This window comes from Scyliorhinus torazame, chromosome 7 (assembly GCF_047496885.1).
Source record: "Scyliorhinus torazame isolate Kashiwa2021f chromosome 7, sScyTor2.1, whole genome shotgun sequence".
NCBI classification, from domain to species: domain Eukaryota; kingdom Metazoa; phylum Chordata; class Chondrichthyes; order Carcharhiniformes; family Scyliorhinidae; genus Scyliorhinus; species Scyliorhinus torazame.
The window spans coordinates 283,433,030-283,448,953 of NC_092713.1; the positions used below are offsets into that span (position 1 = coordinate 283,433,030).

Consider the following 15,924-nt stretch of genomic DNA (forward strand, 5'->3'; position numbering starts at 1 on the left):
TTGCCTGGGCTGCTTCACCAACAGCTCCAAGGATTAATAATCCTTTATGCCTGGTAAATCTTTAATTATTGCCTTCGAGGATAACACCCATCGCTGACAACAGGACATAGATCGGTCAGCAGAATGGGCAGGCAAGTGGCAGAAGCAATTTAACGCAGGGAAGTGTGAAGTCACTTTGGCAAAATGACCAGGAATGGCCAGTAGATTAATGGCACTGTTCTAAAAAGTGCACAGGGACAGAAGGAGCTGGGAATTCACATGTGCAAATCTTGGGAGGTGCGGGGCACATTGAGATAGCAAAGCATTTGGAATCTTGGGCTTCATAAATACTGAGCACAAGAACAGGGAAGTTAGGCTGAACCTGCATAAAGCTCTGATTAGGCCACAAGTAGAGTATTGCATCCAGTTCAGGTCACTCACAATTTAGGAAGGATGTAATGGTCCGTTAGAAGGTTCAGAGCAGATATACCAGAATGGTTTCAGGGTTGACAGATTTCAGTTAAAATGTTATATTGGAGAATCAGGGGTTGCTCTCCTTAGAGCAAAAGGAGATTAAATGGAGATTTTATGGAGGCATCCAAGTTTAGATAGATTAGACAACTTAAAGCTGCTCCCTTTAGCTGATGGTACAGGGAGTAGAAGACACAGATTTAAGCATTGGACAAGAGATGCAAAGGAAATGTGAGGAAGACTCTTTTACACAGCGAGTGGTAATGACCTGGATCTCACTGGCTGTGAGGATAGCGGAAGCAGCGATAATGAATACGTCCAAAAGGAAATTGAATAGGCATTTGAGCAAAATTGAGAAAAAAACAGAGCACCAGGATACAGCAGTGAAATGGAACAGGCTGGATTGCGTTACAAAGAGCTAGAATAGGCTTGATGGACCAAATGGCATCCTGTGTCATAATAATCCTATGACTCTATTTTTAAAGGTCTACAGTTTGGGAGCGGAGTGAGGTAGCGGTTGGGTATCATCCACACAACACAAAACATATTGGAGGGGCTTCCCCGGTGGTTCACTGTGTTTATCCAGTCTGTGCTCGTCAGCCAGGGTGGTGATAATAAGAAAGTTGCTGTCAGCACCTCCATGTTAAAAATAGGAAATCCTTTTGTTTTCAAGATTCTACTGCTGCAGGTGCATGTGGATTTCAGGTGAAGACAGGGTTAGGTTTGGCTGTGATGCCCTCTTGTGGCCAGGAAACCTGCAAACTGTTACTGTCCAGTCGCAAACACGAGTAATGGCTGCCAACACATGGTAAAAATGAAGGGCCTGTAATAATAATAATAATAATCACTTATTGTCACAAGTAGGCTTCAATGAAGTTACTGTGAAAAACCCCTTAAGTTGCTACATTCCGGCGCCTGTTCGGGGAGGCTGGTACGGGAATTGAGCCCACGCTGCTGGTCTTGTTCTGTATTACAAGCCAGCTGTTTAGCCCACTGTGCTAAACCAGCCCCTGTGCTCAACCAGTATATATGGAAACATTACCCAGGGAAGAGGCATGTTTGCAAAGTAGCAGATTTCTGTTCAGAAGGAAGCAGAAAATACTAGAAATATAGAGGCCATTCATCATCTGTGAGGAAACAATCTTGGGAGTAGGTTATTTCTCAAACTTCAGGGGGTTTTTTCCACACAAAAAAAAATCTGCTTTCTTTCTCCTCTGCCAATTTCAGAATGCGACATTCCCCAGTGCTTCCGAGATCCCAGTTGGATATCCTCTTGATAATGTTTGCTGCATTTCTAAAGTGATAGAGCTGGGGTAGACATACCTGGGAAGCTTGAAATGAAATGAAATGAAAGTCGCTTATTGTCACAAGTAGGCTTCAATGAAGTTACTGTGAAAAGCCCCTAGTCGCCACATTCCGGCACCTGTTCGGGGAGGCTGGTACGGGAATTGAACCGTGCTGCTGGCCTGTTTGGTCTGCTTTAAAAGCCTCTGTATCACTTTTCTGCGACAGTATGCATTAGTGCTCCAACACAATGGGGTTAATTTTAACTCACGCGTGGGGAAAGCAGCCTAGTGAAGCGCCATTGGGAAGCCCATCTTTATTTAAGGGCAAGAGCTCATTAATTGCCTCTGGCTGGTTTCCATTGGGGTGGGTACAGTAGAAATTCTCTATGATATGCCAGCAAGTTACTTGTTTATACCTATCTTGTATTCTTACATGCAGTGGTGTTGGAACTCAGTATAGTAACTCACTCGGGTACAGAATTTAATATTCCTTCATTAACATCAACCGGTCTTTCCCTGCAGGTGCTGAAGGGGCTGTGTTTGAAAGGTCTATAGAAACACCACATATCCGGGCTGAGCCTTTCAAAGGGCTGAGGTATGAAATATCATTTTCCAGTTTGTTGTTTTCCCCCCTATATAGCTTCTTTCGCCCTCCTCTTCCTTATCCTCTCAATTTTCCCTTGCCTTTCCTTGTGCCTTCATTCATGTATTTTCTCTTTCTCCCTTTTATTTTGCCCTCTCTTTACCTTTTTCCTTTCCTTCCTCTTCCCTTTTTTCCGAAAGAGTTTCCCTTTCCCTTCCTTTCTTTTCCTGTTTCTCTACCTCTTCCTCGTCACATCCAGTGTGTTTCATGTAAGCTCCATTTTCTGGAGTCAGTCTCCGAATGGTCAAAACTGAGAGGATTTTGAATGGTAACCGAGTCTTGCTCCAGAATGGTGGCCATGGTGAATAAAACTTGATGGAAACCTTATTGTGCTTATAACATGCCCATGTATCACATTTGGCATCATAAATCCACTAAAAGACAGGGAAATGCCTGGGACTTTCAGCAGGCCAGGCAACATCTATAGAGAGAACATGCTAGATAATTTTCAGGTATACACTTCTTCAAAACCGAAGACTCCACCCCAAAAAATGGTAATTTATCTATTCCGTTTATTTATGCTATCTGACAGCATTTTTTGATGTTCTTTCAGATTTCCAGCTTCTGTAGTTTTTGGAGTGTTTTTATGTTCACTTGAAAGTCGCACAAAATGGGTGACAGTGAATCGACGCTCACCTACATCCAGTCTTATTCCCTTCCCATTGACGTCGTGTGCAGGGTGTAAAACCAGCTGCTCATCATTATCACACACTTTACACTAATGCTAAAGATCAATTCCACGCCGACTATTAATTTTTATTCACGTTAAAATTTAAAGCAAGATGAAATTTCATTGCAAAAATGTGGGGGCCTTGTGGGTGGCCGGGGCACAGAGCAGGCCGGTCCGATGCAGGGACGCGCGGCTGATGGGGTTGGACCTGTATTACGGAGCTGCCTCCGGGGTCCGAGTCCGCTCGGCGTGGCCGCTGGAGGCTGCCGCCATGCGCGTGCGCGGAACCAGATATGTGGGGGCCCGTATCCGCAGCCAAAGCTGCGTGAAGCTCTCCGGGTCCCTGCTAGCCCCCTGCAGGTAAGTGAATCGACTTTTATTTTTCTCAGGAAACTGGGGAATGCAACGCCAGCGTTTTTACGCCGGCGTGGGAACATGGCCCCATTTTGGGAGAATCCAGCCCCATGCGTTTCTTTTGATAGTAGTCAGTGTTCAATATTATGAAAGAGGATTACAAAACAGTCAGCAACATGAAAGTTCAATGCCAATGCTTGCTTATTATTAATAGAATTTTAGTTAGTGTGAGGTAAATATTTATTACAATACTTGCCCGTTAAAGTTCTCTAAAAGCTAGATTAAAACTTTTGACTTTATCGGTAAAAGAACAACTAAAGTGTGAATCTATGTCATAGATTTGATCCAGCAACTGAACCTGCACAAGAAATCACTTGACATATAAGAGACTTATCTTTTAATTGCTTGACACATGGCAAGTTTCTCTTTAATCTCTTGGAATGTGCAACAATATCCTTTTAATCCTTTGGCATGTGGTAGAGTCACATTGTCGCTTTCACTTCCCATTGAAGATGTTTCCCGATAAACTGTCCTTCATACCAATAATGTTGAGGTTTCAGATAAAATGGATTTAGCTTTCAGGGTCATTTATCTTTTCAAGATGCCGCTGGAAGAATCATGACAAATATCTTACTCATAAGTTTTAAATGATGGCAGCACAGGGCCAAGGTCCCAGGTTCGATCCCGGCTCTGGGCCACTGTCTGTGTGGAGTTTGATTTGATTTATTGTCACATGTACCGAAGTACAGTGAAAAGTATTTTTCTGTGGCCGAGGGAACGTATACAGTACGTACATAGTAGACAAAAGAATAATCAACAGTGAACATTGTCAAATGGTACATCGACAAACAGTGATTGGTTACAGTGCGGAACAAGTGGCCGAACAAAGCAAATACATGAGCAAGAGCAGCATAGGGCGTCTTACAGGGAGCAGATCAATCCGAGGGGGAGACGTTGAGGAGACTTGTAGCTGTGGGGAAGAAGCTGTTCCTATGGCTGGATGTGCGGGTCTTCAGACTCTGTACTTTCTGCCTGATGGAAGGGTCTGGAAGAAGGCAATGCCTGGGTGTGAGGGGTCTCTGATAATGCTGTCTGCCTTTCTGAGGCAGCGGGAGGTGTATACAGAATCAATGTAGTGGTGACAAGCTTGTGAAATGAAAAAAATGAAAAATGAAAATCGCTTATTGTCACAAGTAGGCTTCAATGAAGTTACTGTGAAAAGCCCCTAGTTGCCACATTCCGGGAGGCTGGTACGGGAATTGAACCGTGCTGCTGGCCTGCCATGGTCTGCTTTAAAAGCCAGCGATTTAGCCCAGTGTGCTAAACCAGCCCCTGTGTGATGCGTTGGGCTGAATTCACCACACTCTGCAGTTTCCTGCAATCATGGACTGAGCAGTTGCCATATCAGGCTGTGATGCAGCCGGATAGGAAGCTCTCTATTGAGTTTCTACATTCCCCCCCCCCCCCCGTGTTTGCGTGCGTTTCGCCCCCACAACCCAAAGATGTGCAGGGTAGGTGGATTGGCCAAGCTAAATTGCCCCTTAATTGGAAAAATTGAATTGGGTACTCTAAATTATTCTTAAAAATAATAATTAGCTCTTCATCAATGCCTCACAAACTCTCTGCTTTATTGATCTAGATTAGTGTAACCCACCCCTTTTCATGATGACCATGCTTTCAGCCTTCTAAACACCATGCTCTGGAATTCCTCACCTGTTTCCCTACCTCTACACACCCCTTTCCTCCTTTAACCTAATTTAAAACACACTTTTGGAGCCCAGACTGTTGGTGACCACTCTCCACTCCCCCAGAATCTTCTTCTTTAACTCTATGTACTCTTATGGCAGATTGCATCTTTGTGAAGTAGGCAGGACATTTTTCAAATGCAGGTTGTTGTACAAATAAATAAGCTCTCAAGACTTTTTGGATGTCTGCAACAATTCTTTTTCTGACCGGATTTCTGTAGTTCTTCTTTCGAGTTGTTTGCAGTGTAGATTCAATCAGCTCATTGCTAGTTTTCTTTGTGGTATTTTAAAAGAGAAGCTTGCAGACCACGAACGTACAAAACAAACAAGAGCTTTATTGGGAAGGTGTTGTCACACAGGCTGTTGGTGTAGACTGACTGCGAGCCCACTCAAACTGCCGATGCTGTCATCAGTATGTCACGTGATCGAACTCTTAAAGTGACCCTGTTCCAACTAGGAACAAACACGAATACGCAACATCTAGCTTTTAAATTACATATGAATACAGGAGTTAGGGTCAAGGATAAGCTACATAGCCTCTCCAACCTGCTCTGCTATTGATTAAGATTATGGCTGATCTGCTTGTAACCTCTACTCCACATTTCTGCTTATGCCCAATAACCTTTCACCCCTTCGTTGGCCAAGATCCTACCTAGCTCTGCCTTAAAAATATTCAAAGACTCTGCTTCCACTGCCTTTTGAGGAAGAGAGTTCCAATGACACAACGGTCTGAGAGAAAAAAATGCTCCCCATTCCTGTCTTAAACGGACAACCCCTTATTTTTAAACAGTGACCCCTAGTTCCAGATTCTCTGACAAGAGGAAGCATCCTCTCTACATCCACCCTGCCCATACCCCTAAAGGTTTCGATCAAGTCACCTCTTACTCTTCTAAACTCTAGTGGTTACAAACCTAAACTCTCCACTCTTTCCTCATAAGACAACCTACCCTTTCCTGGTATTAGTCTAATAAACCTTCTCTGAACTGCCTCTAACGCATTTACATATTTCCTTAAATAAGTAGACCAACACTACACACAGTACTCCAGATGTGGCCTCGCCAATGCCACAACTGTACAACTGAAGCATAATCTCCCTAATTTTGTAATCAATTCCCCTCACAATATTCTATTAGATTGCCTAACTATTTGCTGTACCTGAAAATTTCTACTTCTTTCTAAACCTGGCTCGAGCTCAGGTTCAGTTCTGTCAAGGACCAACTGAAGTGTCTCATAGTTTGCTTCTTACTGGAGCTGACTCCTCCAGCCCTATTATCTATCCGGTGCTGCATTATTCCGCAGCAGTGACATTTTCTGAGCATGGAGGGATTGGCGCTGGACTGTCAGCATTCACATCAACACCCATCAAAAACTGCAACTTCAGGCTTTTCAGCAGATTTGTGCGGAAAAACTGAAGTTGGGGTCTACCACCCAGGCTAATGACACAGTGGATGCTGCCAATCCCATCCATGCCTTCCCCCCACACCCACCCCCAACAACCAGCTGCCAATCATTAATATAAGTAAAAACTTTAACTTTCCCACCCCGCATCACTGTTAGAAATCCCCTAGTAAGTCACTCCTTGTGCAACCTGGGGCGAGATTCTCCGACCTCCCGCCGGGTCGGAGAATCGCCGGGGGCTGGCGTGAATCCCGCCCCCGCCGGTTGCCAAAGTCTCCGGCACCGGAGATTCGGCGGGGGCGGGAATCGCGCCGCGCCGGTTGGCGGGCCACCCCGCGCGATTCTCCGGCCCGGATGGGCCGAAGTCCCGTCGCTAAAATGCCTGTCCCGCCGGCGTAGATTAAACCACCTACCTTACCGGCGGGACAAGGCGGCGTGGGCGGGCTCCGGGGTCCTGTGGGGGGCGCGGGGCGATCTGACCCCGGGGGGTGCCCCCACGGTGGCCTGGCCCGCGATCGGGGCCCACCGATCCGCGGGCGGGCCTGTGCCCTTGGGGCACTCTTTCCCTTCCGCCTCCGCCACGGTCTCCACCATGGCGGAGGCAGAAGAGACTCCCTTCACTGCGCATGCGCGGGAATGCCGTCAGCGGCCGCTGACGCTCCCGCGCATGCGCCGCCCGGAGATGTCATTTCCGCGCCAGCTGGCGGGGCACCAAAGGCCTTTTCCGCCTGCTGGCAGGGCGGAAATTCGTCCGGCGCCGACCTAGCCCCTTAAGGTTGGGGCTCGGCCCCCAAAGATGCGGAGCATTCCGCACCTTTGGGGCGGCGCGATGCCCGACTGATTTGCGCCGTTTTGGGCGCCAGTCGGCGGACATCGCGCCGTTTCCGGAGAATTTTGCCCCTGGTGTTTTTAATGGCAATGCAATGCGATTAATAAAATTTGATGACCCTGAGAAGATAATTACATATTCGCGGAGTGCTGTTAAATAATTAATAAATAGATTTCTTAAACTAAGATTTTATTAATTTTTAAAAACACTTTTCTGATTTCTTTAGTCTCTATTTTCACCCATCTGGATGCCCCAATCTTTAAATTAGCCTGATGTAGAAGTTTTAAAAAGTGATTAAAGGCAATTGGCATAATAAGTGTAAATCGGTGGCAATTTCAAAATGGTGAAACTCCAGCCTTTATGATCCTACTTCCTACCTTCAGACTCTGGGAAGGATACAAAAAGCAAACGTGTTCTCGGGCCCCTCTCCCATTCCATTTGTGTGTCAATACTGGGTGAGTGCCTATTTCAGGTAGTCTCCTGGTACATAAAAGATAAGAACATAGAAATAGGAGCAGGAGAAGACCATAGGACTGCTCCAATGGTTCGCTCTGCCTTTCAATATGTTCATGGCAATTCTTGGCTTTAACTTCACTTTCTTCCTGTTCCCCATATCCCTTGATTTCCCGAGAGACCAAAATGATGTCTTATCAACTGATTACAATTGTGAAAGCGACAGCAACTTCTGCTGTCCACACAAACGCAGTTCAACACAAAAATACAAACGTTGCTTCCATTTGTTCCGCATTCCTGCACAGCAGCCATGATGATTTCTCTGAGAATGAAATTATCACAGAGACCAACCTGAGACCAATTAGCCACTTGCTATCAATTAAACTAGCCAGAAAATTTTACAGTATGTCTAAGGAGGGGAGAGGCGCCTTTTTTTGCCATTTATGAATTCCATAGACAGCGTTGTAGGAGTAGCAACCTGAGACACCAGCCTGGATTTTAACAATAACGGAGAGGCCCCCATTGTAAAGATGGTGGATGAACAGCACCCGAGCACGTACCCAACTGTTTTCGGGGGGGTGGGGGATGGGCCCAGGTCAGGGTTTGTGAATGTGAGTTTTGTGGGGGAAGATGCCCATATAAATCAGCAGCTTCTCCATTCATGGGAAACTTTGTTGACCCAGGTATGTGGACTTTAGGCCTGGTAGGTGCAGTTCTGAATTTTGTGCAATCCTTTGGAGAAGTACCTTTTGGAGAGATACACTACTCCTTTGGATAGTGTCCCTTGCGATTGTTAAGTGTACATTAACTATTTAACTGTCAAACTCATTAAAAATGCCAAATGTATCAAAATTAACTGTCTGGAGCAGCTGTCAAAAGTGTCAAGAATGAACTGTCAGAGGTAACTGTCAAAAGTGTCAAGGTGAACTTTCAAAAGCAAATGTCAAACTGTCAAGGCATTGAAATTGCTGCCCTTTAAATCTTTGAAACAAAATGTTTGGAGCATTTTTAAAAAATCAACGCTTGCTATTTCACTCTGTTGACATAAACCTGAGAGCTACCATTACTGGATTAATGCTGAATGACTGATTTAACATCCTTCTGTTACCACAGTAGGATGCATTCCATTTTGTAGTTCATTTCACAGCTTCCAGTGGTTGTGTCTCTCTCTGAAGTGGGACTATGAATTCCAAAATTTGCATTTGTAAGGGATTAAGCATTTAAATGAAATGTTTGCTTATATAAAGATGTAGTTGAAGGGATATAAGTGTAATGAATGGGTTTTTATGATTTTTTATGAAGAGGTTTTTTTTAACAAATACAGGCTGTTAGGTGAATACATTTAGCTTGTTAGGTGAATTGGACATTCTAAATTCTCCCTTAGTGTACCCGAACAGGCACCGTAGTGTGGCGACCAGGGGATTTTCACAGTAACTTCATTGCAGTGTTAATGTAAGCCTACTTGTGACACTAATAAATATTATCATTATCGAGCATTATTTAATTAACCTCAGGTTGGGTTCTGAAGTCTGCCCATGGTGGATACTGGGTGAGTTAGTATGGTGTAAGTGCCAAGAGTGATGGGTTTGCATGAATTGGCATTAACTTTGCATAGGGACTATAAAGGGACAGGAAGGGTGGGTGGGTAGAGGGCATAGAGTGACATGGGCTGGCATGGAAGTGTTTGTGCGGGGGGGGGGGGTGAGGGGGTGTAACTTTAAAGGATGCTTTTTCAAAAATCATGGACACAATGCCATAGCACAGAGGCAAGCCTTCAGCCATGCCTACCTCCTCGGCAGCTTCCAGCCAAACCTGCCTCCTCGGCAGTCTCCAGCCAAGCCCGCCTCCCCGGCGGCCTCTGCACTCATTCTGTGGGCAGTGGGCTTGATTTCCAACCCCAGAATGAAAATTCCAACTTATGCGGCCTTTTTCCTGAGTCGGGTTTGGTGAACCTGGTTAATGTCCTGACTCCCAACCCGGGAGTTAAATCCAAGCCAGCAAGTCTACGCTTTGCAGCTCTTGGGAACAGGGAAAAGGGAAATCTCCCTTTGTCCTTAACTCACCTTAATGTGTCTAAGCGGTGGAGGAAGTGAATGTTTGCCTATGTGGTGCTAATCAAGGGGGCTGCATTTGTCGAGATTCTTACGTGTTGTTGGAGCGGCACTCACCCAGACAAGTGAAGAGTATTCCATTACACTCCTGACTTGCACGTTGTAGACAGGCTTTGGGGAGTCAGCAGGCGAGTAACTTGATACTGGATTCCTAGCCTTTGATGTGCTCTTGTAGCCACAGTATTTATATGGCAAGTCCAGTTCAGTTTGTGGTCAATGATAACCCCAGGGTGTTGAAATAAGGCAACGTCCTTCCAAATTTTAAAATAAATTATAGTTCTTGAAGGTATGGGGTGGGATTTTCCAGTCCCGCCCAGCACAGGTATCATCTGGTCCCTTGGCTGGGCTGCCGAATCTTCTGCCGCGTGTCCCGCCACAATGGGGCGAGAAAATCCTGGCCGTGGTTTCACAAAATTAAATATATGCTGGTGTCTTATTAGTTTCATAAGTTGACCATTGATAAATTACAGTTTAAAAACTTTCTCTTTCTGAGACCCAGAGTATATTCTGAGAGTGCAATTACAGATGCTTTCCTTATGTTAGGTCATTGCTTTGCAATTCATTTAGTTTATGTGAGTCCTCCACATAGCTGGTGTTTTCTCTCTTTCACGTGTTAATGGTTGGAATGGTCATGCTGGTGTGATATAAATCAATGGGCTCGTTTTTGCAGCATGGCTACTTTTTTCATTAGTCTGTTGTCAAACAGCTAAGCAGTCGTGTGTTTTTGTACGGCTCTGCTATATTTTCATTACCCAGTAAATGGCAGGTCAGGTTGAGAGAGCAGTTAACAAAGCATACAGTATCCAAGGCTTTATTAATAGGGGCATAGAACACAAGAGCAAGGAGGTTACGTTAAACTTGTGTAAAACATTTGTTTGGCCTCAACTGCAATTTTGGATGTGAATGAGCAGACTTGAGTTAAAGTCCATTGAATGGCACATTTAGCAGCATGTTTCTCAGAGCTGCAGGTGCTGAGTAACAGCCAGGGTGGGCCGGGGCGCTCGGAATGCATTGCCCAATGGGATGGATAATCGGGCATCGGGGCAAAATCGTGATCAGTGTCGGGCGGCGATCTGAACGAGATGCCATTGTCCTATTTGCAGCTGTTTAGTGGGCCCGGCTCCCTATGCTCTGGCCTTCCAAGAATCTCCGGTTCCCGCTGCCGAGTATCACGTGGGCACGGATCACTTGTGCTTAGTAGATTACTTGTGGTTTTTCCAAGCACGGCCTTGTCATGGTGGCTTGGCCCAACCTGAGGTCCACCACGCCAAGGGCACACTGTTAGAGACCAGCTGAGCCCATCCAAGGGCCAACCCCCCCAAACAATGGGCTGCTGCCCACGCCTCCTCTAGCAGACACCCCCCACACCCCACCACGGAGACCCCTGTTATAGGGGGACCTCCGCCCGTGAACTCCTAATTGGGGTCCATACATGGGGTTGGGGGGCACCCAGGAAATCCAGGGGTGGGGGCTGTTGTGTGGTAGGGAGGGGTGGGCTGAGGCTGGTTTGCGTTGAGGGGGGGAGGTCGGGACCGATTTTCGGTGTGGAGGGAGGGGGGTGACCAGCCACGGGACCTCGTTATCAGGCTGCCAACTCAAGATGGCGGCCCAATAGCGGGATTCCCTGGGAATCCCTCGTATTCCACACCATGCATAAATTTGCCCTGCCCTTTTTAGGTTCCCCCTCGTCCCCATTTTTGTTACCTTCCCCCTTACCCTTGGCGAACCCCAACCTCCATCACCCCCTCTACCTCACAACACTTCACCAGCACCGACCCCTAGCATTGCTAACCTGGCAGGTGCTAAGGTGTCCAGGTGCCAGGCGGCCACCCATCCCTGTCTTCAACCACTCAGAGGTCTCCAATGGGCTTCAAGAACCCCCCCCCCAAGGAGCCATGCCATTTGGTCCACATTTGTGTGTAGCAGTACTAAACAGCGCCTGGCAAGATATCCCAGGCACGGCCAGGTAGTCCCGGACGAATCTGGCATCAGGGTATTTAAATGAGTCATACGGCTCTTTTAACTATGAAGTCCTGGATTACGTCCAGTGAGAGCAAGACCCAGATTGCACCGGGCGAGGCGGGTCGGGTGACTTGCAATCAGCCCGGTGCCCGACGTGGAGCCTAAATTTGGTTTCATGCGTGATTCACCCATTGCACCTGGGTTCGCGCTGGGTGCAACAGGGCCACTGAATCACGCCCATTGTGTCCAATTCTGGACACTGGATTCTCCGATCCTCGATGCCGAAATCACGTTTGGCGAGGGGGCGGAGAATCCCTGATGATGCCCAAATCGGGGGCGGCACTGCTTTTGCGATGCTCCGGCCCCTGAAAAGTGGCGTACTCTAGGAGTATGGCACACGCCTTGGGCTGGATTTTCCACCAGCGCGAAACTCTGTTTTTCCGGCAGCCCGGGGGTTTCCCAACAGCAAGGGGCAGCCCCACAATGGGAAACCCCATTAACCAGCCGGCAAATCGGAGCATCCCGTCGGCAGGGTGAAACAGAAATGTGGCTGCGGGGTGGAGAATCCAGCCCCTTATCCACGGCATCAGGCCATTGCTTGAGCCCCACCCCGCGATGCTCCATCCCCGACTGGCCGAGTTCCTGACGGCATGGGACATGTGTGATCTCACCCGTCGTGAACTCAGCATGGCGGCTGTGGCCTCAGTCCAGTGCCGCCACAGTCGGGGGAGGACCAATTCGCTGGCAGGGGGGGCTTCATTCGGGGCTGAGGGCGGTGTGAGGGGGCAGTCCGGGGCGCGCAAGCGGCCGAAGGGCGGTACTATTTTTGCGGTCCGGGCTGAGTCCGCCATGAAGCACGTCGCGGACGCTGCAGGCCGTCGCCATGCGCGACCACGGACCCGGCAATGCTCCGGGTCGCATCGGCAGCTAGAGCTAGGAGCTCTACACTGCCTCCCTGCTAGCACCCCCCCCTCCCCCCGGAGCAGTTTTTCTGGCATAAAACACTACCGTTTTCACTTCGTCTCCCAAACGGAGAATCCAGCCTCATATTTTAGAAAAGACATGAAAGTATTCCGAAGAGTGTAGAAAAGATTAACGCGAGTGGTTCCAGGTGTGAGAACCTTGAGTTTGGTAGATTGTAGAATTTGGGACTAAATTTTTTGCTGCCTGGTTGTGAGCGCAGTTAGGAATATTCCTGAGTTTGCAAACCCGACCAGGGAATATGTGCCTTGGTACTTCGGAATTTTGTTCCATGGGGGCTGAATTTCTGGGCAATCCCAGAAGAAGTGCTGAGACTGCCGGATGCATAGATGGGGCTTGGGGGAAGGCCTTCCCCGGTGCACCAGCACTTTGTCAAAGCTATGAAAAGAAACAGTAAAGTAAAACAGCCCTCCAATGCTCTCCCATCGCATCCCTTTAACCGCCTCACATATTCCCCATGCCCCGTGCAACTTCATGCTCCCATACCCACCACCCATGCTCCTCAAACCCTCCATGTGAATCAGTGCCCGTTCATTCAACCCTCATTGCCCTTAATGGTCCTATGCCAACTCAATGATATATCATGCCCACCCCTTGTAGCCTTTATTAGCTCTATGCTAACTTAATGCCTTCCATTGCATTGAATTCATTTCCAAGTCTGACTAAGGTTGAGTAGGGTAGGGTAGGTACCAACCCATGCCACCTACCCACCATCTTTTGACCTTACACCTATTGTGCCAACTCACATGGCATCCACCATGGGCAGACCTCAGCACCCATACTGAAATTAATTAAAATTTTTAAGTGTCTATTGATTAATTTATGATATCAAAGAAAACAATCCCATTGATTAAAATACCATTCAATACATTTAAAATCCTTTGTTAAATCAATCCCTTATCAAAAATAATTGGAATTCATAATTTCACTTCAAGCTGTTTGTTACCACTTGGAGCTGTCAATCAAACTTTATATAGATAGGCACCTAGCTGTGGTAATGAAAGGTTGTGAAATCAGTCATGCATCACTAATTCTGGAATGTTAATTGTGGCTAGGTAAGGGCAGCACGGTGGCGCAGTGGTAGCACTGCAGTCTCACGGCGCCGAGGTCCCAGGTTCGATCCCGGCTCTGGGTCACTGTCCGTGTGGAGTTTGCACATTCTCCCCGTGTTTGCGTGGGTTTTGTCCCCACAACCCAAAAATGGGCAGGCGAGGTGGATTGGCCACGCTAAATTGCCCCTTAATTAGAAAAAAAATGAATTGGGTACTCTAAATTTAAAAAAAAAAAATTGTGGCTAGGTTGTTAACGAGTTCGGTACAAACATTTATTTGTACAGCATGCCATTCACAGAGTCATGTAGCCTCGATGTTGCCAGTCTGCCTCCTGGATTAAACTGAGCAAAAGCACTCATTTTGCTCGGCGATTCCACATGCGACGTACAGATTGGAAGAGCGGGCCACATGACCCTTCAGAAAATCACCCCTTAAAGGGGCCAGCTACTACATCCCGTCCACTCTAAGTTTCATGTACAGAACAAACCCTCAGGCTATGTCCATAGACAAAGTGAAATAGCAAGCACTAATTTATTTTAAAGTTGCATGCCGTTTCTGAATATATTCAAAGCACTGGCGTTTTAAATGCAATGCTACCTTGACAGCTCCCTTTGACAGTTCTATTGACAGCTCCTTTTGATAATCTATTTTCACAACTCCTTTTGACAGCTCTTTGTGATTTCTCTCTTGACAGTTTTCTTGGCAGTTCCAATGAGATTATGCACTGTTTATACACATTCATGTCTACTGTTAACAATCCCAAAGGGCAACTTGCCTCTCCCAAAGGGCACCTTACCTCTCCCAAAACTCACCTCACCTGCCCCAAAGATGTCCCGGGACCATATCCAGAAGGTTACCCTACCTCTCGAAAGATCTCTGGAAGCTTTAGAACATCAGCCAGTCCTAAAGTGCACAAATTGTGTTTTGGACATACCACTAATGAAAATCAGATCAGCTTGATGCAGCTGCACTTTAACATGTGCAGTTGTATCCATGAACCATGGATGTGCAACTTAGAACCCGCCCCCATTCCTCCCCTGCAAAAATGGGTGCTGTTTTTTTTGGTGGGGTGGTTCTAGATCCAGGCCTCTGCCACCATTTTCATGACAAAGAGGTCTTTAGGAACATTCAGGCCAAAGGCAAAAGAGTACATCAGGGTGCCCTGGTAATTTAACATGGGGCATTTCCTTCCCGAATAGGTGAAAATGTTAAACTTTTGGTTTAACCTGAATTGCATGACTTCCGTTGCATTGAATTCATTTCCAAGTCTGACTAAGATTGAGTCAGTTGTTAACAACATTGCTTGACATCAATTGAATCTTCATGTTTTTTCACTCAACTTTTCTACTTAAAAACAAACAGAAACTTACATTACGAGTACCCAGTGTTGCTAATTTTTGGTTGGCTCTTAAATGTTGTCCGTTGTGTCTTTACTTAATTTGCTCTGTTTCTATAGCCTTTGCTCTAGAGTCGCCAGGTATCTTTATGATACCGCCATGAGGTTCAAGTTCAAGTGCTGATCAATAACTCGACACACCAATTAGTAAGATTCAAATCAAAACATTTATTATACACAGTCTATCACTACTCATGCATAAAAGTCTACTTACTAAACTATCTCTAACACTAAAAGGGCTATACTTAGCTTTGGGTCTGGCCCACCAGGTCAGGGGAACAAATGGCCTTTCGTTCGACGCTGAGTCTGCAGGATTCAAAGCTGATATGGACTGGTAGCTAGGAGCGCCTATCTCGTAGCGTGCGTTGACTGGAGACTTACTTGCTTGATGCGACAGCTAGGCAGGTCACTGTCAAGGGTTGTTTCGAGCTGCTTAGTGATCCTGCCAAGAAGGATGAATTGAACTTGGGGGCTCTACTTTATAGTCTCCACGGGCTTTGCGCCGTTCGGGGCAGACCCCGTACCTGGTTCCAAATAATTGGACTACGTTCCGATCACTTGGATCGATTTCTCCAATACTGGAGCCATTCCCTG

The 15,924-nt window shown here is 46.7% G+C and overlaps 1 protein-coding gene across 6 annotated transcripts in view; it reads left to right on the forward strand.

Moving 5' to 3' along the window:
* sgcd (sarcoglycan, delta (dystrophin-associated glycoprotein)) overlaps window positions 1-15,924 on the forward strand; it is an 821,304-nt gene that overhangs the window by 757,259 nt on the left and 48,121 nt on the right. For all 6 annotated transcript variants that reach the window (XM_072512566.1, XM_072512567.1, XM_072512565.1 and 3 more), the window contains one exon: window positions 2,259-2,331. In XM_072512566.1, coding sequence (XP_072368667.1) covers window positions 2,259-2,331 — 73 coding nt within the window. The remainder of the gene's footprint in view (window positions 1-2,258; window positions 2,332-15,924) is intronic.